Here is a 25,368-nt window from a genome sequence, read left to right on the forward strand (position 1 = left end):
GTAAATAGTGTAATGTAGAATTTAGGAATATAGGCCATTGAGTGAAGCTATGTTATTTCACCATAAATCACAGCCTGTACCTCAGATCCCTTTTCTGTAAATTGGGGGTAACTTGAAGTCCACCTGACACAATGTACAAGGTTGTATGGCACAGTATTTGGCACATATTAAATTCTATTTAAATGTTAGTCATTAGTATTAATAAGTTAATCAGTACTTTTTCTTCTCAAACTTCTTATCCTCTTCTCTCTTTATCCAAAGATTGCTACACATTAAATCTAGAGTCTATAACCCAAAGGCATCAATGGACATTGACATGATTACCTCATAACCAAGATGTAAGAGGAAACACACACATCCATTTCAAGGCAGACTACAGACAGGTTATAACTTAGAGGTATGAGTAGGCCAATGCAATTAAATAAATCAAATCAAATTTAGGATGAGTTGGGATACACAGACACTATTTGGGACAAGCATACAAAGATTTGGAAAAGGCTACAGGGAGCCAAGAAACATTTAGTACATACTAAGTAGGGAAATTCCTCATGGACTGATTATTTGGGCAACTCTTTATATATAATCCAGTAGGACAGGTAAAGAGTTTAAATGATAAAATAGCCCATTCTTTACATTCTTGTTAGGTAATGCTATAGGCTGGCAGTAATGAGGACTAGTGTTAGGGTAATTTCAATGAGAGTTGAAAAAGTTGCATCTAAGAGGCATTTTGAGAATAGGACTTGGTTACTGATTGAATTTAGGTGGCGAGAGAGAAGTTCTAGGTGATTCCAAAGTTTGCCACCATATGATTTTGAGAAAGATGAGTGCATTAGCCAAAGTGGGGAGGGGAAAAACAGATCTCATTTTTCCACTGACATTGTCTAGTTTAGATTCTGAATTTAGAGTGACAACATCACAGCTGCTTATGTCTTTTAAGCCAAAACCATCAAGATGAAAATTTTACAGGGATAACTGTAAACTCCTACATTTAAGTTAAGAAAAGCATTCAATTGCACAAGTTCAGGATGTGAGTTATCTCCTTGACAGTAGGTTTATCTTGGCCACAGACACAATTAATTATGCACCAACCATGTGCCCCATTTCTGAAAGAGTGCATGTTGTAGCCATGTGAGGCTGCAACAGAAGTGTAGTCATCTGCCTGAGGCAGATTCCATGCTCCCAACAGATCTATGCTATGAGATCACATTTCCTGTCTCACTCTAGGTACCATGTTTCTAGAAAGGAGTACTTAGAAAAATTAGAGTGTAACCAGGATGGTAAAGGGTCTGGAAATTATGTCCTGAGGGAAATGGTTAAGGAAGAATAGAACAAATTCAGGGGGAATATGATAGCAATGTTCAAATATTTTAAAGACTGTTATGTGGGAGAGAGGCAGGGGAATAAAACTATCTTTTATGATTCCTATGGGAAGAATTGGATAGAAGTCACAGAGTGCCTGAAGAAACACACACACACACGCACGCACGCATGCACACTCATAAATAGAACTGCCTAACAAGATAAAAGAGCCACCCATTACTAAATGTGTTCATGAAGAAGGTATATAGTTGTTCACTTGCATTTTGTATGTTGCACTGGGTGACTTATGAAAGTTCTTTCTGATTGTAAGATGCTATAATTCCCTGGGTCATGGGTCCATGAGAAACCATTTAGTAGCAATGGTGTCTTTCAATTTATGGCAATGTGCTAGTTTCCAAAGGACAGAATCGTTACACTCTGAGAATACCCAGAACTTCACTATAGATAATTACTGAAGTCTTGTTAAGTTTTAAGCTTATCAGGTGGTTGTATCTCATATGACTATAACCTTCCCTCAGGAACTACCCATAACCATGGAGAGTTACTAACCACACACAGCTGTGCTCTTTCTGGATGCCTTCTATTTATGAAACACTTTGTGAGTAAAACAGTATTTGGAACAACCTTGTCAAGGCATCCTAAATAGCTCACCTCAAATGTCATCTCCTCAGAGAGGTCTTCCCTAATTACTCAATCTGACGCTGAATTACTTTTTATCCAACTATACTGTTTACTTTCCTTTAAATATAGCACTTAACACTAACAGCAATTATTTGTTACTTATTTTGTTGTCTCTCTCACTTCCCAACAAATAAACACTAAGAGAGAGGCATCTTCTGTGTCTTTTGCACTCTAGCATTCAGAATAGTACCAAGCACACAACAGACATAAATATGATTGTATTAATGAAACATTTAGTTTGGGTCTTGAGGTATTTCTGAAAGGTAACGCAGTCCTTGCTACAGTGTCTCTGGACCTTTCTGTATTTTTATGTAATTTAGGGTGAAGCTCTAACATATTTGCCATGAAGACAGAGTGTAATCATCTGGTCTTTAAGATACCTCTATGAATTTAAAGGCCATCAATGGATTTTCTTTTAATTATTCTATTATATCAAGAATAAACCCAGTTCCATTCACTTCATCTTAGTTTTAACTTTGAAATCCTTTAAACATTAAGGTTTTTGGTTGAACCCTCTTTATTTTCTACAGGTCATATTCTTGGTTGTGGAGCTCAAAATTTACATGGCAGCATTTTCAAGCCAAAGGGCCATGTAGTTAATGTGTCACCCAGAGAAAATTCCTTCTTGAGTTATCCATTTTATATCATCTTGGGAGACAAATTGAATCAGAAAACCAGATATGGCTGTTGGCCACCCTACTACATTTCTCTAGATTGCTCTTCAAAATTACCTTTCCTCAAAGCTCTTACATCTGCTCCTCCAAGTAGATGGCTTTGTTTCACATTTCATTAAGAAAACAGACACTGACAGTCAGGAACTCCCTCATCATTCAGTCATCAAATCTATCCACTGCCCTGATCTGCACTTACCTTCTCTACCTTCCTTCTTACTTTCCAAATGAAAAGTCCCTGCTCTTATCCAAGGCTATCACCCATTTGTATTTTGGATCCTATTCTTGCTCGTCTACTAAAGGATTTTGATTCTGCAATTATCCCTGTCCTTATAAAATTAGTTTCTCACTACCTACAAGTTTACTTTCATCAGCATGTAAATAAGCTGTACTATATTTTATTTTAAACAAAATACAAATCCTCCAGCTCCCTCCTAATTTTCTAGTGTCCCTTAATAACAAAACTTCTTTGAAGAATTGTATTTTAGTCAGTCTTCACTTTCTCGCATTTTCTCCACAGCATACTTCAGTTTCCTCCTCAGCACTTCACCCCTGTTACCAAGGTCACCAATAACTTTCATGTTGCTAAGTCCAGTGGTTACTTGTATGCTTTTATTTTACTTACTCTTCCTTTGGGATTTGACTCAAATCTTCCTCCTTAAAATAGGGATGTGTTGGGGACCCCTGGATTAGAGGATCTTTCTAACTCCTTTTATATATAGTCCTTCCTATGTCTGACCAATCTGATGTTAGTAGGTACATAGGGCAGATCTTCCCTACCCTACCATATCATGTCAATAGTTTCTCTTATGAACTTTGTGATCACAGAGTGATTGATGTTAAAGGCCACCCTCCCACCCCACTCCCATCCATGTATTATAGAAATCTTATTGGCCTAAGTGAAAAAGCTCATTTGGGATTAGTATGACAGAAGGACCTCAGATCTTCAGCTAATTTCTGATTTCAGGAAATTAGCCACTTTGCTGAATTTTTAATGTTAGGATACTCCTGAGTTGCTCAAGTGACTTATGAATGGATCATTAATTGTGCTTTTGAATACCCATGAAATGGTTTGTAATACAATTTTAATGAAGTTAAGTACTTTAATTGAGAATTAAATTGTGCTTAAATTAACATAAAGTGTTTGAACATGAACTCAAATGACCTTTATTTATATAGATAATTTTAGGTTCATGTGAAATAATTAAGATTATGTTGATTTTTTTAGGTTATATGTATCTCAGCAAAGGGGCTTAATTATTTCTTTTTTCTCATGTAAGGTGGATAAAGTATGAGTTCATTAAATCTCTATATGTTTGCAGTTGACAGCACTAAATCTGGGAAACAACCTTTTGGAAGAAGTTCCAGAAGAGATGAAATACCTTACATCCTTGAAGAAGCTCCATTTATTTGGAAATAAGATTCATAGATTTGCATCTGGAGTATGTGGTTAGTCAAAGAAGAGCATAATTATAGTGTCAAACTTAATTTCCTTATATTGAACAATTTGAAATTAAAGTGAAAAAGGAATTTTACGTTTTAAACTTTTTGGTTGGAGATATTTACACTTGAAATTAGGGAATTTGGGGAACAACTTTTTTTCTGACTACCATATTATATATTTCTTTACATATAGATCTAAGAAAATAAATAAGCATTAGTGTTAGTAAATTTTCCCCTTTTCAGAATCAGTGTACATTTAGATTCTCAAATCTGGGCACCCTTTCTCTGGGCCAGAGAGAAAACTAGTTGAAAATCAAATCAAGAAAAGCTCTACACAGCTCTCCTTGTTCTTTACACTTTTTACACTGTCTCAAAAACTAAGTCACAATCTTTGCTCAAGATGTTAAGCTTAAGTCAACTTGGGGAGAATTTTAAAGATATGAAATTCAATAAATGGCATTTTTTTCTTTGTGTTTCCCTTAAACTAATAATTTCTCCATTTAATATGACAGTTTTCCTATTTAATATAGGTAGAGTATGCTTAAGGACAGAACACATGACAGAGATCTAGATAATTTTTATAGGTTCATTAACTCATGTAAGGCATTTTACTACTTTGTGTCCCCAATAGTAAAATTAGAACTATGTAATAGAATTTATAAAGTTCTGTGAACTTTTGAGGCATGGGTGCTATATATCATCATTGTCATCATTGAGCAGCATTTATTAAGGGTATTATTTCTTGGGCCCTCAGTTAGAGGTATATAGCAAAGAGCACAAGTAGATTCTGGTACTATCTCTTTAAAGTACTTTAAAATATTAGCTCATGTATCTTGCAGAAATATTTTTCCACAAAATAATAACTGTAATAAACTCTTATTAATGGTATGTACATTATACATACAAAACTGTAGATTCAGTGTTCAGTTATAAGTTACTTAGGAAGAAAACAGTTTACACATAAGAAAAAATTAAGGGCATGCAAAGAAGTACACAATAATATTTATGAACTATACTGAGGGGACAAACAGGTGTAAAACTGATGTATTATAAATGATAATAATCAACCTAATTCATGCTACTTTAGGCTTCTGTAAAGAATTTTTTTCTCATTTTGCTCTTAAATTTGAGGTTTAAAAAATAATGTAATCTGTGTACAGTGTCCCTGCATGTCTGTAGTTTCTCTGTTTCTTGATTTGGGGCTGTTGAACTTTGAAACTCCCATGTGAGTGACATAAATTATGTTCTATGCCAGGTCTTGATTATCCAAGGGCAGAAGCAGTTTGGTGTCAGGGATTTGAGCACCGTCCAGCATGTATTACATGGCACTGTACCCACCCCCCAACCCCACCAAAGTAGACTGGACCAGGGTGAGACACGTGTCCCAAGCTGGGTCAGTCACATTCTCTTTCTTGGGGATTATGATAGTCTAAAACAGTTTTACTGGTCTGAGCTAATCACATGAACTAAGAGAGAGATTGCAAACTGGTGACCCGTGGGATGAATCTGGTTCACAAATAGGTTAGTTCTGTTTTGTCTGCCTCTCTAAATATTTGAATTAGGGTCCCCAGATTTCCAAATTAAGAGAGTTCATATAAAAATCTGAATCTCTGGCTCTTTTCTTTCTGTCTGTTTTAAAAAAGAAAGATTAGGTAACACTGGACTCACATTCCCATGTGACAGCAATTTCTGGGAGCTGGCTGAAATGCAGCTGCCCTGTTGGAAAATGCATGTGCTTACCAGTTCAGCGCATGCCTGACAGGTGAACTCCTGCTAGGCCCCCTGCTGTGTTTTATCTTCTTGGTTCCTGTAGGCCAGTTGTCCCCAACCTTTTTGACAGCAGGGACCAGTTTCATGAAGACAATTTTTTCCACAGACTGGGAGGGAGGATGGTTTCTGGATGATTCAAGCACATTACATTTATTGTGCACTTTATTTCTATTATTATTACACTGTAATATATAATGAAATAATTATACAACTCACCTTAATGCAGAATCAGGGGGAGTCCTGAGCTTGTTTTTACTTGCCACTCACTGATAGGGTTTTGATATGAGTCTGCAAGCAGTTGATTTATTATCATCTCTGTGCAGTCAAATCTCTCTTCTAATGATAATCTGTATTTGAAGCCACTCCCCAGCACTAGCATCGCCACCTCAGCTCCACCTCAGATCATCAGGCATTAGATTCTCATAAGGAGTGTGCAACATAGATCCCTTGCATGCACAGTTCACAGTAGGGTTCGTGCTCCTATGAGAATCTAATGCTGCTGCTGATCTGACAGGAGGCAGAGCTCAGGAGGTAATGTGAGTCAGTGGGGAGCAGCTGTAAATACAGATGAAGCTTTGTTCAATTGCTCGCCCGCTGCTCACCTTCTGCTGTGTGGCCCCGTTCCTAACAGTCCATGGACAGGTAGCAGTCCATGGCCCAGGCACAGGGTACCCCTGCTGTAGCCATTTCAATTTGAGAATTCTGTCTACTCTATGACCATTCAAATGCAGCAGTTGTGGGACAGCTATATGGATACCTGGAAAAGTAGAGAAAATATGTTCAAAACAGAAAGAATGAGTGAAGGAGAGGGGGAGTGAGAGAGAGAGAGAGAGAGAGAGAATGAATATGAAGTTGAGAGAAGCTGTAATGGGAAATGAAACTCTATGTTCTGCAGAGATTCCCAGAGAGTATTATGTACCAGACTTTGAGAAGCTCCTGAGGGGAGACAGACTATTAGCCTGGAGCTAGTATGGGTCTCCTTGGGCATCACAACCTGGCTCAGTGATTCAGAAGCATCAGAAACCCAGGAGACCCAAGCATGGGCATTTCTGTGACTACCAAGAGCAGCCAAAGGACTATGTATATACACAGCCAACACATACAGTTGACCCTTGAACAACACAGGTTTGAGCCACAGGTCCACTTATACCAGAATTTTTTTTCAATGGTAAATACTGCAGTACTGCAGATCCCTGGGTTGTTTAAATCCCAGGATGCAGAGGAAGAGCAAATTGGAGGACCAATTATAAGTTATACATGGATTTTCCACTGTGTGGAGGATTGGGGTCCCTAATGCCCTCATGTTGTTCAAGGGACTACTGTGTGTGTGTGTGTGTGTGTGTGTGTGTGTGTGTATACCTAAAATTATATTTTATGTATATTTTATGTGTATTTATATACATATGTTTATATTAATATGACTTCTCACCACAGCCACAGGGTCCAGCATGTTGGACATAGGGTGTGGTGGGCCCATGCAGCCATGGACTGGCTCATGGGGACGTCTAAAAGCCAAGCCCAACCATGAGAAGCCTGTTGGGGAGAAGAAGAGGTACCTGGAAGCGGAGTACACCAAGTCCAGAATCACCGACTTCGAGTTCAAGGTGCTGGTGGTGTTGCCTGAGAGATCGACCTCAACCAGGGGCTGGCGAGCAACACCGCAACGGTCTCCACGACGTCCTCGTGCAGGATGGGGAAGCCAAGCATTCTGCATGGGAGAAGGGTGCCAGACGATGGTCATGGGCCACACACAGTGCTACCGGCACAAAGAGCAGGAAGAACGTCAAGTGCATAGTCCCCTAGTACGTCGACTTTGTCTTGAGCTCCCTGCAGAAGCTGGTGACCCAAGAGGACCTGTTCCCCATGAAATGCAGCAGAGAATTCCCCAGCTCCTTCCAGTCGCCTGTGAAGAAGATCAGCAAGTAGCTGTTTCATGCACCAGCGCCCATCTACTCCTTCCGCTTCAAGGAGACTCTGGCTCTGGAATAGAGTTGAACACACTCTACGTCCACTTCACCCTCTTCGCCAGGGAGTTGTGGGCCATGGTGCGTTGGGCTGGTTTCCCTTGAGGTTTTCCTGTTTGGTGGATGAGTTCCGCTTGTCAGGAAGACCCTTTGGATGTCATTCATGCATTTCACAAACATTTATGGGACTATGGTTCTGAGTTTCAAAAACAAAACTAAAACCCTGGGTTCCGGTGCCTTTTATAATAGTTTCCGGTTCCAGTTTGTGGTTGAGTTTGGTCGTACCCTCTATCCTCAGGTGCCAAAACTTAGCTTTCTAACTGGGATAAATTCTGCCTTTTTGATGAAGTTAATCTGAGAGGGTATCAGCTACCAGCAACCCAAAGAGCCTTGGCCAAGGCAAGAAACCGGAAGGAAAACAAAGGTGTACAGAAAAGTGACTAAAAATTATTTTCTAATAGATATCTAAAGTGACTAAAATTATTTTCTAACAGATGGCTTACAAAATTTGATCCTGCTTAATCTGAACAAAAATCAGCTTACATGGATTCCTCAAGAAATCAGCAGGTAATTTTGTTTCTAGTGAAAGCTGGTTACCACTACCCTCCCCATGCACCTCCCCGCCCAAATGGCCAAACTGCCATTTCTCTCCATCCTGGTCATTTGAACATGGTATGCCTAGCCTCAAGTCCTTGTGGGATTTATACAAAGCAAAGAGGCACCTGAAGGACTGAGGCAAGCCACTGATTTTAAGCAGATGATTCTTTAAACACTTCAGAGAAATGAGAAACAGCATGACTTGGTAGTCTAAGTATAAAAGTGAGGGTTTGAAACAAAGTTCTAAAGTTCATTGTGTTATTGATTTCCTAACGGGGGCGGGGGGTCTTGGAGCTTGCTCTGCTACAGAATTGGGGACATTAAACTTTACTGTAAAACATTTTCAGCTTGATGGAAAAGGTAATATGAAAGCAAAGACTTTAAAACCAATATGTTGTTTTCATAAAAAAAACACATTTTTTTTTATCATTAACAAAAACAAAAACAAAATGCTATTTTTCCTTATCCCGAACATTTGCACAGATGGGCTGCTGTTACAGTAACTTTCTGGAGCCAGCTGAGGGCCTTGTCCTTCTGCAGGCAAAACACCCTCTAGGGCTTTTCTTCTGACAGATGGAGACAGAACCCTACTCAGGTTTACTTTGGAGACTCTCTTTATTGCCTGTCAAACAGAAACAGATGTATTACAACATAAGAACATTCAGATTTTTAAAGGATACAAAACTATGAATAGTTCTCAGCAAAGGGCTTTCTGCAACACCTAAAGTCTATTCCAGTTTACTTGTCTATACCTCTAGCTAATGTATTTTTCCCCCCCGATAGATTTTTACAGAAAAAGTAATGTTTTAAATCAGAGCAACTAGAAAAAAAAAAATTGAAGCTATCTAATTTGTGAAGAAGATGAATATTTATGGTAATGAAAATGCCAATAGTTGTCTGCTTGCTTTTTCACTCATTCAGCTTATCAACTGATTTATGTGTTGGTCATGTAATGAAAAAAGGACACCTTGGAATATCTGGTGAGCTAGGTTCAGGTCATAACTTTGTGCAACTAGCCTTATGACCTTGGCCAAGTAATTTAACTGTCTTGGACCTTGGTTTTCTCATCTCTAAAGGAAGAAATGTGAGGAGATGAACTTCGAAATTCTTGCACCTATAACATGTTATGATTTCACAATTTAGTAAGCTTAGCTCTGTTTGGAGAACAAAGTACAATATTGTCTTGTTAAATGTATTCTTAACTATTTTAAGTGTTTTTTGATGTTATTGTAAATGGAATTTTGAAAACTTTTATTTTCAGTTGTTTGTGGCTACAGTATAGACATAAAATAGATTTTTTAATAGTGACTTTGTAGTCTGTGACCCTGCTTTTAGTTCTAGTAGGTTTGTTTGTGTTTTTTTTTGCATTACCTCTCTTTAACATTTTAACATTTTGACTATCTTTTTAATTTTGAAATAGTCTCCTCTCATACTTTTAGAAATTCCTTGTTAACCAGGTTCATCTGTTTTTCTGCTCATGCCTTCTCTGGGTGCCTTTGGTTTTTGTTTGTTTGTTTGTTTATCAGATGTTCATATTTCTCAAGAATCTTTCCATCTGCTTCCTCTCTATCTCCTTCTGCTCTTTTGTTGTTGTTATCCTTTCCGTCAGTCTCATGTATTCACATGGATTCCACGATCAAGTTCATAGACTCTTCCCCCAAATCTCTTTCACTAGCACTGACTATTGTCGTAAGCAACATTTTAAACTGTCTAGAAATGTCACCTCATTATGTTACTAATTTAACTTCAACAGCTTGAGAGCATTATAAATCTTCATTCTTAGCTTTGCAAGAAGACACATCTGCATTTGAATCTTGACATGGTTTTCTGATGTTTAAGTTGGGCAAGTTATTCATTGCCTCTGATCCTTTATTTTCCTCATTTCTGGATTAAGGGTAATAACTCCAGCCTTAGGGCTGTGCTGTAGATTACATTTAATGCACAAGTACATAGTTGGTGCTCAGTAGTGCTAATTTGTTCCTGCTTCTTTATTCAAAAGTACTAATATTTTCTCAGTTCGCTATGCCTTCCTGTTGCCCTAATTTTACAGGTTCTATTATTCAAGGCCAAGTTCAAAATGTTGGTTCTTCCAAAATGCTTATGAGGGACCTCAGGTACTATATCTGCAATTACAGACTCAAATCTTAACCCTTTTCTCCTTGTTTGTTGGCATTTTCTATCCTCATTTTATGGCTCTATCTAATATCTCCTTTTAGACAATGATATACATAAGGGCAGAATTTGTGGCTGATCTGTCTTTGCATCTTGCGCAGCAACTAAGTGGTACAGGATGTATAATCTATATCTAAATCTGTACCTATCTATATCCATGTGTGTGTATATGTCCTCCTTTGTCCTCTGGCTTCCTCTTCCGTATAGCTAGTGTATATGTACAAAGAATGAAGATAGAATTTTCTTTTCCTTAAATCTAAGTTTTGATTAGATAAAATTTTAACTTTTAACATAAACCATCTGATTATAAAATATCTTTAAAAGTTAAACTACAACAAAGTTTTTTTATGCACAAATGATTCATAGTAGTTGTAAACACTTGACTGAAGAAAAGCTCAGGTGAGCTACAAAAAATATGAATTGATACATGGCTCTGATAAGTGGGGTCTGTCTGTACGCTGGACTTTCTTATTCTTGTGAATTTCATTCATACATTTTGTTTATTTTTTAGATTAAAAAGCCTTACATATCTGAGTATAAATCATAACCAGCTAGCCAGCATTCCTAGAGAACTTTGTTTCCTCGAGAATCTTTCTGAACTTCAACTTAACTACAATCAGCTCATTTGCATACCCAAAGAGATTAATTTCTTGAAGAAGCTCCAGAAGCTTCTTCTGGTCAGGAACAACATTGAATCTTTGCCAGAGGTAAGCAAAAGATGGAACCAAATTTTCTTTTGTTGGTGAAGAACTCATTACACCATGATAAGAAGCAGTTGTAGACTAGATTTGGACATCTGAGTGCAAAAGGTCATTTGCTTTCCCTCTTATTAGGTATAATCAGTTCCCAAATCCCTATGACAAAGGAAGGTTATAACTTGGATTTTTTCACAAAGCTAGGGATACCAGATTTAGTAAATAAAAATACAGAATGCTTAAATCTGAATTTCAGATTATCAATGAAGAATTTTTTTTAGTATAAGTATGTTCCAAATATTGCATGGGACATACTTATATGTTTTAAAAATCTTATTTTTTGTCTGAAATTTAAATTTAAGTGAGTGTCCTGTATTTTATCTGGCAACTCTATATACAGCACAAAATATTAGTACTTTTTGGTTTTCGGGTATGTGCTAGACATCTTCCATTTTTCCTTTACATCCACTCTCCATCATTTTCCAACCTGCTCTGTGCCTGGGACGCTGACCCATATGGGCATCAATGAGCTCCTTTGTCCTCAGGCTTCCTCTAGGATATGGCCAATGAGGGGCAATAGCAGGAGGCGAAAGGGCAGGGGGATATTGAGTACCATATAGTTTTCCCCTGGTGTTCTCTCTAATAGGGTGCTGTGAGTTGCCTGCATGCCTTTCTGGAGGGTCATAGCAAATGTCAGGTGATCCTCAATGGACATTATTACATTCCCTTGACTCTTTAGGCCTGTGGTATTAAAGAACTCCCTGCTGTTGCTAGCTTTTGGGAACCTTGTGGTTTTAGGGAACTACCTTTCTTGGTTTAGGGAACCTCGTTGATTTCCCTGAACCCTGTCAAACTTTTATAAATAGTGGCTTTATTAAACTCTCCTCAAATTTCCCAGTTTAAGAGTACTGTTTCCTGTTAAGAACCTATCCACGGGTTTACCTTCCTTACTTATGCAAATTCAAATTAGAATTAATTTGATAGGAGGAAATGCATGTCATACTGTAACTTGAGGAATAAAAAAAGCAGATTAATTCCTACTGTTTCACTTTTCTCTCAAGGAGATATTCCCTTGGGACTTCCCTGGTGGTCCAGTGGTTAAGAATCTGCCTTACAATGCAGGGGATGTGGGTTTGATCCCTGGTCAGGGAACTAAGATCCCACATGTCGTGGGGCAACTAAGCCTGTGTGCTGCAACTACTGAGCCCATGTGTCACAACTAGAGAGCTCACCTGCTGCAACTACTGAGCCCACGTGCTCTGGAGACTGTGCACCACAACTAGAGAGAAGTCCGTGTGCTGCAATGAAGAGCCCGCGCTGCAACTAAGATCCTATGCAGCCAAATAAATAATAAATGAATAAAATTTTTTAAAAAGATTATATTCCTTTTTTTTTTTTTTGCAGTACGCTGGCCTCTCACTGTTGTGGCCTCTCCCGTTACGGAGCACAGGCTCCGGACGCACAGGCTCAGCGGCCATGGCTCACAGGCCCAGCCACTCTGTGGCATGTGGGATCTTCCTGGATCGGGACATGAACCCGTGTCCCCTGCATCGGCAGGTGGACTCAACCACTGCGCCACCAGGGAAGCCCAAGAATATATTCCCTTTAAAAATTCTGTGCACCCTGTAATGTGATATGTAAAAATATACCAAGGTATAGGCTATAAATATGTATATTTCAAAAACTTTATTATATTCCTTAAAAATTCGACTTACTGGGCTTCCCTGGTGGCGCAGTGGTTGAGAATCCGCCTGCCGATGCAGGGGACACGGGTTCGTGCCCCGGTCCGGGAAGATCCCACGTGCCGCAGAGCGGCTGGGCCCGTGAGCCATGGCCGCTGAGCCTGCGCGTCCGGAGCCTGCGCTCCGCAATGGGAGAGGCCACAACAGTGAGAGGCCCGCGTACCACAAAAAAAAAAAAAAAAAAAAAAAAAAAAAAAAAATTCGACTTACTATAAACAAGTAAGAAAATGTCTTGGAATTACAGATTAAATCTATTAAAAGCATGTCTCCCTTATTTGAGGGAAAAGCAATAACAGCAGCTATAGGATAATCAGGAAGCATTATATTACTTAGTGTTCATAACAACTTTATAATGTTTCTATTATACCCATTTTAGAATAAAGATCAGAGATGTATGTGACTTGAACATAGTTTGCAAAGGTCAGGAAAAGAGCTCATATCCATGTCTGTATAACTTAAAAGTCCATATTTCAAATCAATAGTCTTACCACAATTTTAATAAACCCAAGGTGTTTAGACTTTAAATAATTTGAATGCTAGTAAGTCCTGTCCTGAATTATCATTATATTATAGACATTGTAGAATGCCTATAATCATTTATGTCCTTGTACATTTAATACGATTCAGTCTATCATTGTTCTTTTTGGTCTGAATTATAAATGATAAGACATTACAGAAAATACTCATTTGTTTTGTTACTGAACATATTAATCATTTTCTGGTACATTATAAATTATGTGTATGTCTGCACACATGCATATGAAGGTATATGCCATCCAGTCACGCTGGGCATGTGGCTAGACTAACAGATTTCCCTTATAAGGAAAGGGTTGTGTAAGCACAATGCCACACAAAAGGTAGATGTGAAATAAATGCCAGTGGAATTGTTGATAGAAATAGCTTTCTAAGATTACATCTGTGTTCTGTCTCCCAAAGGTTCTTTCTGTTTTAATGATAGAAATGTCTACTAAGCGCTCACTATGTATTAAGCCCTTTAGTAAGCACTTTTGCTTAGTAATTTATTTAATGCATTCATCATCCATATTGAAGATAGTGGCTTCCATTAACATTTCCATGTTACAAATGGAGAAACTAAAGTACAAAGATTAAGAAATTTGCCTATAGATATATAGTAAGTGTCAGAGGTGAATTTGAACCTACAGATATTTACTACAAATAGTCTAGTTCTTGGTCACCATGTTATGTTGCCCTGGAGTGGTCAGAGGAAATGAAGAATTGAAAGAATCTGGTGATCCAGACATAGTGATCTCCCTGGGGAGATATACTGAAGAATTGACCAGGTAATTAGGAAAGGTGGTCAACCTCATCAACTTTAAACTTACAAGAAATGTTTGTGATTCTACATATTAGACTTTTAAAAAGCTCTCTCCGTCTTTTGTTTCCTGACACAGGGACTTTGTGATCTTTTCAACCTAAGAATCCTAGACATAGCTGGAAATGTTATTCAGATGTTTCCACCAGGAGTAAGTAGAGTCAACTTGAAATATAATTGAAAAATAATTTTGTTTATGCTGTTGGGAATAGAAAAAATAGGCAGCCAGTAAAACCTATAGTAATTGGAACCTTGAATTATACAGATAACTCAAAGATTTGTTTTGTCCTAGAGTTTAAAGACCTGTTCTTTCCCATTCCTTCCTTTGTGTTCTGTGCCTGCTAAACTTGTTTGAACTGAGTGAACTCTGATTGTTATCATAAATATTTTAATATATTAGCTATGGTTAAATGTTTTTATAAAATCATATACTGTTTTTGGTCACCTCAGACTTTTTGAAAATTTTACATTCCAGAGCATAAATTTTTATCCCTTGCAATTAATCCAAAATAAACACTTCTATTAGTTGTTTTTAAGCCATAAACAATGAAAAATGCACTTTTTAAAATTTAGAGATGAATTTTGACTTTGCTTTATTTCAAATAACTGAGAAGCGGTTGGTCTTAGCAACTTTTAACTTCTGGGAAAGAAATGGCAGTCTTTAATGTTGGGGTGAGCATGTTTCCACTGCAAGGTAATAATTAGAAGCCCATCAATCCACAAGGTATTCAATAAATAGTTGTTGATCCATTAATTACTTTTTCTGATTGATCAACACAAAATTGAGATTTCAGTCCTTTTTACACATTGAGCAATATTTTACACTGAAGATGACTCAAATAGGAAAAATGAATGTAATTTCTGTGTTTTAGAAAAAATGTAGAGTTTTTTTGTGGTAAATTATATATAACATAAAGTTTACTATTTTAACCATTTTTAAGTGTACAATCTGTGGCACTATGTATATTCATGTTGTTGCACAACCATCATCACCAACTATCTCCAGAAGTTTTCTCTTTTCAACTGAAACTGGACCCATTAAACACTATAACTTCCCATTCCTCCCTCCCTCTAACACCTGGCAACCACCATTCTACTTCTTATCTCTAAGAATTTGAGCACTGTAGGAATCTCATATGAATAGGGCCATACAATATTTGTCCTTTTGTGACTGGAGTATTTCACATAGCATAATGCTTTCAAAGTCTGTCTATGTTATAGCTGTGTCAGATTTCCCTCTTTTTTATGGCTGAATAATATTCCATTGTATGTATATGCCACATTTTGAATATTCATTCATCTGCCCATGGACAATTGGGTTGCTTCCTCCTTTTGACTATTGAGAATAATGCTGCTGTGAACGTAGGGTACAAATATCTGTTCAAGTCCCTGCTTTCACTTCTTTTGGGTATATACCCAGCAGTGGAATTGCTGAGTCATATGGTAATTCCATGTTTTAATTTTTTTAAGGAATTGCCAAACTATTTTCCAAAAATACAGTTTTGAATGTTTAATAAGAATTGGATGTTGTTAATGTTGATCTGGTAAATGCTACAAGTTTATTCATCCTGCTACAAGATATTATTCATGTCTTAGTTTAACTCTTTTTCTACCCTATGATGCCTTCTCTGATTGCCAAAGCAGCCTTCTGATGCTAATTCTTCTCTGGTACCATTATAGTTTGTAAATACCACAAAGTAGAATCATTCTTTTCAAGTCTGTCTTCCTATTAGACTGTAATCTTACAGAGGAAAGGAGTACTCTTTTTAACCTTTATACCTGCAGTGTCTTAAATTTCAATTGAATAAATGTAAACAAATTAAATAAAAATAATATTCTTAAACTACATTCAGTATTTATAGTATAGAATATAGTTCATACTGAACTACATTCAGTATTTGCCTTAGTATCATGAATTCAGTTTTTTTCTACAGTGATTCTGTACTTACAATTTTGATAAAACACCATTACTTAGATCCCATTAATTTAGAGTAATTTTGGCAGAATCTGAGTTAGTATCACCTTTGTAACATCTATTTCAGAATTTTCTGAAAACTCTGAAGTAAGATAGTCTGTGAATTCATCTGAGCTTTGGTCCAACTGGTTCAAGTTAATAAAATTTCCACATTTTATTAGATGGGGCAACTAATGGGGAAATGATGAACACAGAGGATAAATGACTGACTCTAGGTTATGCCTTGATTATCAGTGAAAGAGAGTAAGTTTCAAAATAATGGTAGTGAACTTTAAAAACAATTAGGCCATCCTTTTTAGGAAGCAACATAGTATAGAAATGAAGAACATGGACTTTGGGGTCATATACACATGAGTTTAAAGTTCTAATTTTCTATTTACTAACTTTATAATCTCTAACAAGTGGCTTAACTTCTCTGAGTTGCTGTTTTATTTGTCAAATGGGTATATTAATACCACTAACTTTAGGAAGATTGTTAAGTTACATAATGATTTAAAGCATTTTGTACACAGTTGGCATTCAAGGAATGGACGCTCTTATGATTATATGTTGTATGTACAATATATACCAATTGTGAAATACTACTAATATGTATAATTATAGTGATCATCCACTGTCTACTAGCATTAATAGGAAGACTTAACTTGTGAGGTACATGTTCTAAAAACTTATTTTTATTATAAAAATTTTCAAACATACATAAAAACAGAGAGAAAAGCAAAAGGAAATTCCATAAACCTATTGCCCTGAAGTGTAGTGTTAACCCAAAGATTTGAAAATGTGCTCTGTACAAGTGTCTTTAAGTGGCTTATTGCTTATAGCTATTGCTTTTTCTTTCTTTTTTTAAAATAGGGCTTTATTTAAGACTGTTGCTATTTTATGACCTGAAACTTGGTGTGCTATTTGGAAAATGCTGTTGTTTCACAGAAGTTTAGTTTTTACTCATATGGCTTTTAAATATTTGAAACTGAATTTTCACCAGGATTTTTGTATAAGATTATACATTAAATGGATATCTGCAGTAAGACAATGGGACTGTTATAATTATTTGTTCATATGTGTTGAATCAAAAGAGTTTCTAGATTATTAAGAAAGATGCCATCATGATCAGATAGTGAGTTAGCTGTATTAGAAATGCATTGGTTTTTTTATTACCATGTAGTCAGATCTAGTACATTGAGACTTTAATTTCTTTCCTTATCTCTTTTTTTCTCTTCTTGATTTAAACTTAAAACTTTTTTTGAAAGTTGTACAAATTATACATTCTTCTTAAAGTTTCAAACAACAAAGAAATACAGAATAATAATAAAAGTATCCATTCTAGGACCTCTACATGTGTGTTCTTCAGAAAAGTCTGTTGAGACATATATATATATATATATATATATATATATATATATTTTTTTTTTTTTTTAAAGAATTTTAAGGGAGTTTATTGCCAGAAAGTGCCAACGTCTGAAAAGAGAACCATACATGCTCCTAAGCAAAGGTAATCACCATCCTTTCAAAATATGCCAACAGGAAGAGAGGTGCCAAATCATTATAGTTCCAGAAAGGGAGTCTTCCTCCTGCTTCCTTGAGGTGTGACAGGAAGGTCCTCAAAATCAGGCTGTCACCTGAGGACTTCATTCTAATACAGAGCAGGAAGTCATTTCACCTCTCCATGGCCCTTCTGCTTCTCTGTCTTTCAAATGGAAGATCTTTTGGTGATAATGATATTGTTTATCCTTTCCTGTGTATTGTGAGCTTGTTGGGATGATCACATTCAGCATTTCGCTGGACCATTTATCATTTGCTGGACCATGAGGAGCCATATTTGAAACCCACCAAGAGGAATTCACAGCCCACAGAGATCTTAAACTCAGAGCACAATACAGAAACTGGACATGATTTTGGTGTCTTTCTTTGAGAAGAGGATGATGCATTTTCAGTTGGGCATAGGTATTTGAATGAGACTGGATGTGCCATTTTTAGAATTAGATATATGGAAAAAAGCAAGTGTGTGGATGTGGGCACTGAAGAAGGTGGTTAATAATGAATAATATGTTTCTTCACGTTATACCATGTCTGGATTGGTTTCATGATACTTAATTTCCCAGTATAAATTTTCTTATTTATTTATTTATTTATGGTTGTGTTGGGTCTTAGTTGTTGCACATGGGATCTTTCGTTGTGACACACGGGATCTTTTGTTGCAGCACACAGGCTCCTCTCTAGTTGTGGTGCATGGGCTTCTCTCTAGTTGTGGAATGTGGGCTTCTCTCTAGTTATGATGTGCAGGCTCTCTAGTTGTAGCATGCAGGCACCAGAGCACATGGGCCCTGTAGTAGCAGCATGTGGGCTCTCTAGTTGTGGCATGCAGACTCAGTAGTTGCGGCACTCAGTCTTAGTTCCCCGACCAGGGACTGAACCCACGTCCCCTGTATTGGATGGCAGATTCTGAACCACTGGACCACCAGGGAATTCTCTGAATTTTCTTTTTAAAGAAGTACCATCTAAGTATGTAAAAGGTGTCATTGGTAGTAGAAAGATCAAGGGAGAAAGAAAAACCCTGGGGCTGATTTCTTGATTTGATATACCATTGCACAATTTGAGGAAATTTTCAGTGTCTCAGATAAAATTATTTGATGTCCAATTCCTATCTAAGACATGTCAAACTTATTCATTTTTTTAAACATCTTTATTTGAGTATAACTGTTTAACAATAGTGTGTTAGTTTCTCCTTTACAACAAAGTGAATCAGTTATACATATACATATGTTCCCATATCTCTTCCCTCTTGTGTCACCCTCCGTCCCACCCTCCCTATCCCACCCTTCTAGGTGGTCACAAAGCAAAGAGGTGAACTCCCTGTGCTACGCGGCTGCTTCCCACTAGCTATCTAATTTACATTTGGTACTGTGTATATGTCCCTGCCACTCTCTCACATCGTCACAGCTTAACCTTCCCCCTCCTCATATCCTCAAGTCCATGCTCTAGTAGGTCTGTGTTTTATTCCCATCCTACCACTAATCTCTTCATGACATTTTTTTTTAGATTCCATATATATGTGTTAGCATACGGTATTTGTTTTTATCCTTCTGACTTACTTCAATCTGTATGACAGACTCCAGGTCTATCCACCTCATTACACCTCATTACAAATAACTCAGTTTCATTTCTTTTTATGGCTGAGTAATATTCCATTGTATATATGTGCCACATCTTCTTTATTCATTCATCTGTTGATGCTTCCATGTCCTGGCTATCATAAATAGAACTGCAATAAACCTTTTGGTACATGACTCTTTTTGAATTATGGTTTTCTCAGGGTATATGCCCAGTAGTGGGATTGCTGGGTCATATGGTAGTTCTATTTGTAGTTTTTTAAGGAACCTCCATACTGTTCTCCATAGTGGCTGTATCAATTTACATTCCCACCCGCAGTGAAAGAGTGTTCACTTTTCTCAACACCCTCTCCAGCATTTATTGTTTCTAGAGTTTTTGATGATGGCCAATCTGACCGGTGTGAGATGATATCTCATTGTAGTTTTGATTTGCATTTCTCTAATGATTAATGATGTTGAGCATTCTTTCATGTGTTTGTTGGCAATCTGTATATCTTCTTTGGAGAAATGTCTATTTAGTTCTTCTGCCCATTTTTGGATTGGGTTGTTTGTTTTTTTGTTATTGAGCTGCATGAGTTGCTTATAAATTTTGGAGATTAATCCTTTGTCAGTTGGTTCATTTGCAAATATATTCTCCCATTCTGAGGGTTGTCTTTTGGTCTTGTTTATGGTATCCTTTGCTGTACAAAAGCTTTTAAGTTTCATTAGATCCCATTTGTTTATTTTTGTTTTTATTTCCATTTCTCTAGGAGATGGGTCATAAAGGATCTTGCTGTGATTTATATCATAGAGTGTTCTGCCTATGGTTTCCTCTAAGAGTTTGATAGTGTCTGGCCTTACATTTAGGTCTTTAACCCATTTTGAGTTTATTTTTGTGTATGGTGTTGGGGAGTGTTCTAATTTCATACTTCTACAGGTAGCTGTCCAGTTTTCCCAGCACCACTTATTGAAGAGGCTGTCTTTTCTCCACTGTGTATCCTTCCCTCCTTTATCAAAGATAAGGTGACCAGGGCTTCCCTGGTGGCGCAGTGGTTGGGAGTCCGCCTGCCGATGCAGGGGACGCGGGTTCGTGCCCCGGTCCGGGAGGATTCCACATGCCGTGGAGCGGCTTGGCCCGTGAGCCATGGCCGCTGAGCCTGTGCGTTGGGAGCCTGCGCTCCTCAATGGGAGAGGCCACAGCAGTGAGAGGCCCGCTTACCACAAACAAACAAACAAACAAAAGATAAGGTGACCATATGTGTGTGGGTTTATCTCTGGGCTTTCTATCCTGTTCCATTGATCTATATTTCTGTTTTTGTGCTAGTACCATACTGTCTTGATTACTGTGGCCTTGTAGTATAGTCTGAAGTCAAGGAGCCTGATTCCTCCAGCTCCATTTTTCGTTCTTAATATTGCTTTGGCTATTCGGGGTCTTTTGTGTTTCCATACAAATTGTGAAATTCTTTGTTCTAGTTCTGTGAAAAAGGCCAGTGGTAATTTGATAGGGATTGCATTGAATCTGTAGATTGCTTTGGGCAATAGAGTCATTTTCACAATGTTGATTCTTCCAATCCAAGAACATGGTATATTTCTCCACCTATTTGTATCATCTTTAATTTCTTTCATCAGTGTCTTATAGTTTTCTGCATACAAGTCTTTTGTCTCCTTAGGTAGGTTTATTCCTAGATATTTTATTCTTTTTGTTGCAATGGTAAATGGGAGTGTTTTCTTAATTTCACTCTCAGATTTTTCATCATTAGTGTATAAGAATGCCAGAGATTTCTGTGCATTCATTTTGTATCCTGCTACTTTACCAAATTCATTGATTAGTTCTAGTAGTTTTCTGGTAGCATCCTTAGTATTCTCTATGTATAGTATCATGTCATCTACAAAGAGTGACAGCTTTACTTCTTCTTTTCCTATTTGGATTCCTTTTATTTCTTTTTTTTTCTCTGATTGCTGTGGCTAGAACTTACAAAACAATGTTGAATAAGAGTGGTGAGAGTGGGCAACCTTGTCTTGTTCCTGATCTTAGTGGAAATGTTTTCAGTTTTTCACCATTGAGAACAATGCTGGCTGTGGGTTTGTCATATATGGCCTTTATTATATTGAGGAAAGTTCCCTCTATACCTACTTTCTGCAGGGTTTTTATCATAAATGGGTGTTGAATTTTGTCCAAAGCTTTCTCTGCATCTATTGAGATGATCATATGGTTTTTCTCCTTCAGTTTGTTGATATGGTGTATCACGTTGATTGATTTGCGTATATTGAAGAATCCTTGCATTCCTGGAATAAACCCCACTTGATCATGGTGTATGATCCTTTTAATGTGCTGTCAGATTCTGTTTGCTAGTATTTTGTTGAGGATTTTTGCATCATGTTCATCAGTGATATTGGCCTGTAGTTTTCTTTCTTTGTGATGTCTTTGTCTGGTTTTGGTATCAGGGTGATGGTGGCCTCATAGAATGAGTTTGGGAGTGTTCCTCCCTCTGCTATTTTTTGGAAGAGTTTGAGAAGGATAGGTGTTAGCTCTTCTCTAAATGTTTGATAGAACTCGCCTGTGAAGCCATCTGGTCCTGGGCTTTTGTTTGTTGGAAGATTTTTAATCACAGTTTCAATTTCAGTGCTTGTGATTTGTCTGTTCATATTTTCTATTTCTTCCTGGTTCAGTCTTGGCAGCTTGTGCATTTCTAAGAATTTGTCCATTTCTTCCAGGTTGTCCATTTTATTGGCATAGAGTTGCTTGTAGTAATCTCTAATAATCTTTTGTATTTCTGCAGTGTCAGTTGTTACATCTCCTTTTTCATTTCTAATTCTATTGACTTGAGTCTTCTCCCTTTTTTTCTTGATGAGTCTGGCTAATGGTTTATCAATTTTATTTATCTTCTCAAAGAACCAGCTTTTACTTTTATTGATCTTTGCTATTGTTTCCTTCACTTCTTTTTCATTTATTTCTAATCAGATCTTTATGATTTCTTTCCTTCTGCTAAATTTGGGGTTTTTTTATTCTTCCTTCTCTAATTGCTTTAGGTGCAAAGTTAGGTTGTTTATTCGAGATGCTTCCTGTTTCTTAAGGTATGATTGTATTGCTATAAACTTCCCTCTTAGAACTGCTTTTGCTGTATCCCATAGGTTTTGGGTCGTCGTGTCTCCATTGTCATTTGTTTCTAAGTACTTTTTGATTTCCTCTTTGATTTCTTCAGTGATCACTTCGTTATTAAGTAGTGTACTGTTTAGCCTCCATGTGTTTGTATTTTTTACAGATCTTTTCCTGTAACTGATATCTAGTCTCATAGCTTTGTGGTCAGAAAAGATACTTGATATGATTTCAACTTTCTTAAATTTGCCAAGGCTAGGTTTGTGACCCAAGACTTGATCTATCCTGGAGAATGTTCCATGGGCACTTGAGAAAAATGTGTATTCTGTTGTTTTGGGGTGGAATGTCCTATAAATATCAAGTAAATCCATCTTGTATAATGTATGATTTAAAGCTTGTGTTTCCTTATTTATTTTCATTTTGGATGATCTGTCCATTGGTGACAGTGGGCTGTTAAAGTCCCCTACTATGATTGTGTTACTGTCGATTTCCCCTTTTATGGCTGTTAGTATTTGCCTTATGTATTGAGGTGCTCCTATGTTGGGTGCATAAATATTTACAATTGTTATATCTTCTTCATGGATCGATCCCTTGATCATTATGTAGTGTCCTTCTTTGTCTCTTGGAATATTTTTTATTTTAAAGTCTATTTTGTCTGATATGAGACTTGCTACTCCAGCTTTCTTCTGATTTCCATTTGCATGGAATATCTTTTTCCATCCCCTCACTTTCAGCCTGTAAGTGTCCCTAGGTCTGAAGTGGGTCTCTTGTAGACAGCATATATATGGGTATTGTTTTTGTATCCATTTAGCCAGTCTGTGTCTTTTGGTGGGAGCATTTAATCCACTTACATTTAAGGTAATTATTGATATGTGCATTCCTATTACCATTTACTTAATTGTTTCGGGTTGTTCTTGTAGGTCTTTTCCTTCTCTTTTGTTTCTTGCTTAGAGAAGTTCCTTTAGCATTTGCTGTAAAGCTGGTTTGGTGGTGCTGAACTCTCTCAGCTTTTGCTTGTCTGTAAAGGTTTTAATTTCTCCATCAAATCTGAATGAGATCCTTGCTGGGTAGAGTAATCTTGGTTGTAGGTTTTTTTCCTTCATCACTTTAAATATGTCCTGCCACTCCCTTCTGGCTTGTAGAGTTTCTGCTGAAATATCAGATGTTAACCTTATGGGGATTCCCTTGTGTGTTATTTTTCCCTTGCTGCTTTTAATATGTTTTCTTTGTATTTAATTTTTGACAGTTTGATTATTATGTGTCTTGGCATGTTTATCCTTGGGTTTATCCTGTATGGGACTCTCTGTGCTTCCTGGACTTGATTGATTATTTCCTTTCCTATATTAGGGAAGTTTTCAACTATAATCTCTTCAAATATTTTCTCAGTCCCTTTCTTTTTCTCTTCTTCTTCTGGGACCCCTATGATTCGAATGTTGGTGCCTTTAATGTTGTCCCAGAGATCTCTGAGACTGTCCTCAGTTCTTTTCATTCTTTTTTCTTTCTTCTGCTCTGCAGTAGTTATTTCCACTATTTTATCTTCCAGGTCACTTATCCGTCCTTCTGCCTCAGTTATTCTGCTATTGATCCCATCTAGAGTATTTTTCATTTCATTTATTGTGTTGCTCATTGTTACTTGCTTCCTCTTTATTTCTTCTAGGTTCTTGTTAACTGTTTCTTGCAATTTGTCTATTGTATTTCCAAGATTTTGAATCATCTTTACTATCATTATTCTGAATTCTCTTTCAGGTAGACTGGCTATTACCTCTTCATTTGTTAGGTCTGGTGTGTTTTTATCTTGCTCCTTCATCTGCTGTGTGTTTTTTTGTCTTCTCATTTTGTTTATCTTACTGTGTTTGGGGTCTCCTTCTTGCAGGCTGCAGGTTCGTAGTTCTATCTGTTTTTGGTGGCTGTCCCCAGTGGCTAAGGTTGGTTCAGTGGGTTGAGCAGGTTTCCTGGTTGGAGGCACTAGTGCCTGTGTTCTGGTGGATGAGGCTGGATCTTGTCTTTCTGGTGGGTAGGTCCACGTCTGGTGGTGTTTTGGGGGATGTTGGTAGCCTTATTATGATTTTAGGCAGCCTCTCTGCTAATGGATGGGGCTGTAGACCTGTCTTGCTCTTTGTTGGGTATAGGGTGTCCAGCACTGTTCATTGCTGGTCCTTGAGTGAAGCTGGGTCTTGGTGTTGAGATGGAGATCTCTGGGAGATTTTCACCGTTTGATATTACGTGGAGCTGAGAGGTCTCTTGTGGACCAGTGTCCTTAGGTTGGTTCTCCCACCTCAGAGACACAGCCTTGACACCTGGCTGGAGTGCCAAGAGCCTTTAATCCACACGGCTCAAAATAAAAGGGAGAAAAAAATAGAAAGGCAAGAAAGGAAGGAAGCAAGGAGGAAGGAAGTGAAGGAAGGAAGAAAGGAAGGGAGGGAGGAAGAAAGGAAGGGAGGAAGGAAGGAGGGAATGAAGAAAGCAAGGGAGGGAGGTAGAAAGGAAGGGAGGAAGGAAGGAGGGAATAAAGAAAGGAAGGGAGGGAGGAAGAAAGGAAGGGAGGAAGGAAGGAGGGAATAAAGAAAGGAAGGGAGGGAGGAAGAAAGGAAGGGAGGAAGGAAGGAGGGAATAAAGGAAGGAAGGGAGGAAGGAAGGAAGGAGGGAAATAGGAAAGAAAGGAGGGAAGAAAGGAAGAAAGAAAGGGGAGAAGACAAAATAAAGTAGGGTAAAATACAGTTATTAAAATAAAAAAAATAATTAGAAGAAAAATTTCTATTGAAGAAAAAAAAAAAAAAAAACAGGTCGGTCTAACCCTAGGAAAAATGGTGAAAATAAAGCTA

General features: G+C 37.5%; 3 protein-coding genes across 3 annotated transcripts in view; all 3 read left to right on the forward strand.

Moving 5' to 3' along the window:
* OTUD6B (OTU deubiquitinase 6B) overlaps positions 1 to 4,116 on the forward strand; it is a 49,217-nt gene extending 45,101 nt beyond the window's left edge. Inside the window, exon 8 of the mRNA XM_067017131.1 lies at positions 3,995 to 4,116. Within this exon, the coding sequence (XP_066873232.1) occupies positions 3,995 to 3,998 (4 nt within the window). The 3' untranslated portion in view covers positions 3,999 to 4,116. The remainder of the gene's footprint in view (positions 1 to 3,994) is intronic.
* Positions 1 to 25,368, forward strand: part of LOC131744121 (leucine-rich repeat-containing protein 69) — a 122,285-nt gene that overhangs the window by 12,647 nt on the left and 84,270 nt on the right. The window lies entirely within an intron of this gene.
* LOC131744125 (MOB kinase activator 2-like) lies at positions 4,000 to 13,455 on the forward strand. Its single transcript, XM_067018048.1, has 6 exons — positions 4,000 to 4,121; positions 7,320 to 7,930; positions 8,794 to 8,806; positions 10,497 to 10,560; positions 11,130 to 11,325; positions 13,432 to 13,455. Exons 1-6 carry the CDS (start codon positions 4,046 to 4,048, stop codon positions 13,453 to 13,455), a joined length of 984 nt encoding a protein of 327 aa, XP_066874149.1. The 5' UTR covers positions 4,000 to 4,045.

This window comes from Kogia breviceps, chromosome 17 (genome assembly GCF_026419965.1).
Source record: "Kogia breviceps isolate mKogBre1 chromosome 17, mKogBre1 haplotype 1, whole genome shotgun sequence".
NCBI classification, from domain to species: Eukaryota; Metazoa; Chordata; class Mammalia; order Artiodactyla; family Physeteridae; genus Kogia; species Kogia breviceps.

What these genes read in the sequence shown, in the direction of transcription:
- LOC131744125 (XM_067018048.1), top strand. Translation starts at nt 4,046, where the DNA reads ATGAAATACCTTACATCCTTGAAGAAGCTCCATTTATTTGGAAATAAG. An exon ending in ATTTGCATCTGGAGTATGTG is followed by an intron (nt 4,122 to 7,319) that starts GTTAGTCAAAGA and finishes TTCTCACCACAG; the next exon opens with CCACAGGGTCCAGCATGTTG. An exon ending in ACATTGAATCTTTGCCAGAG is followed by an intron (nt 11,326 to 13,431) that starts GTAAGCAAAAGA and finishes TACCCATTTTAG; the next exon opens with AATAAAGATCAGAGATGTAT.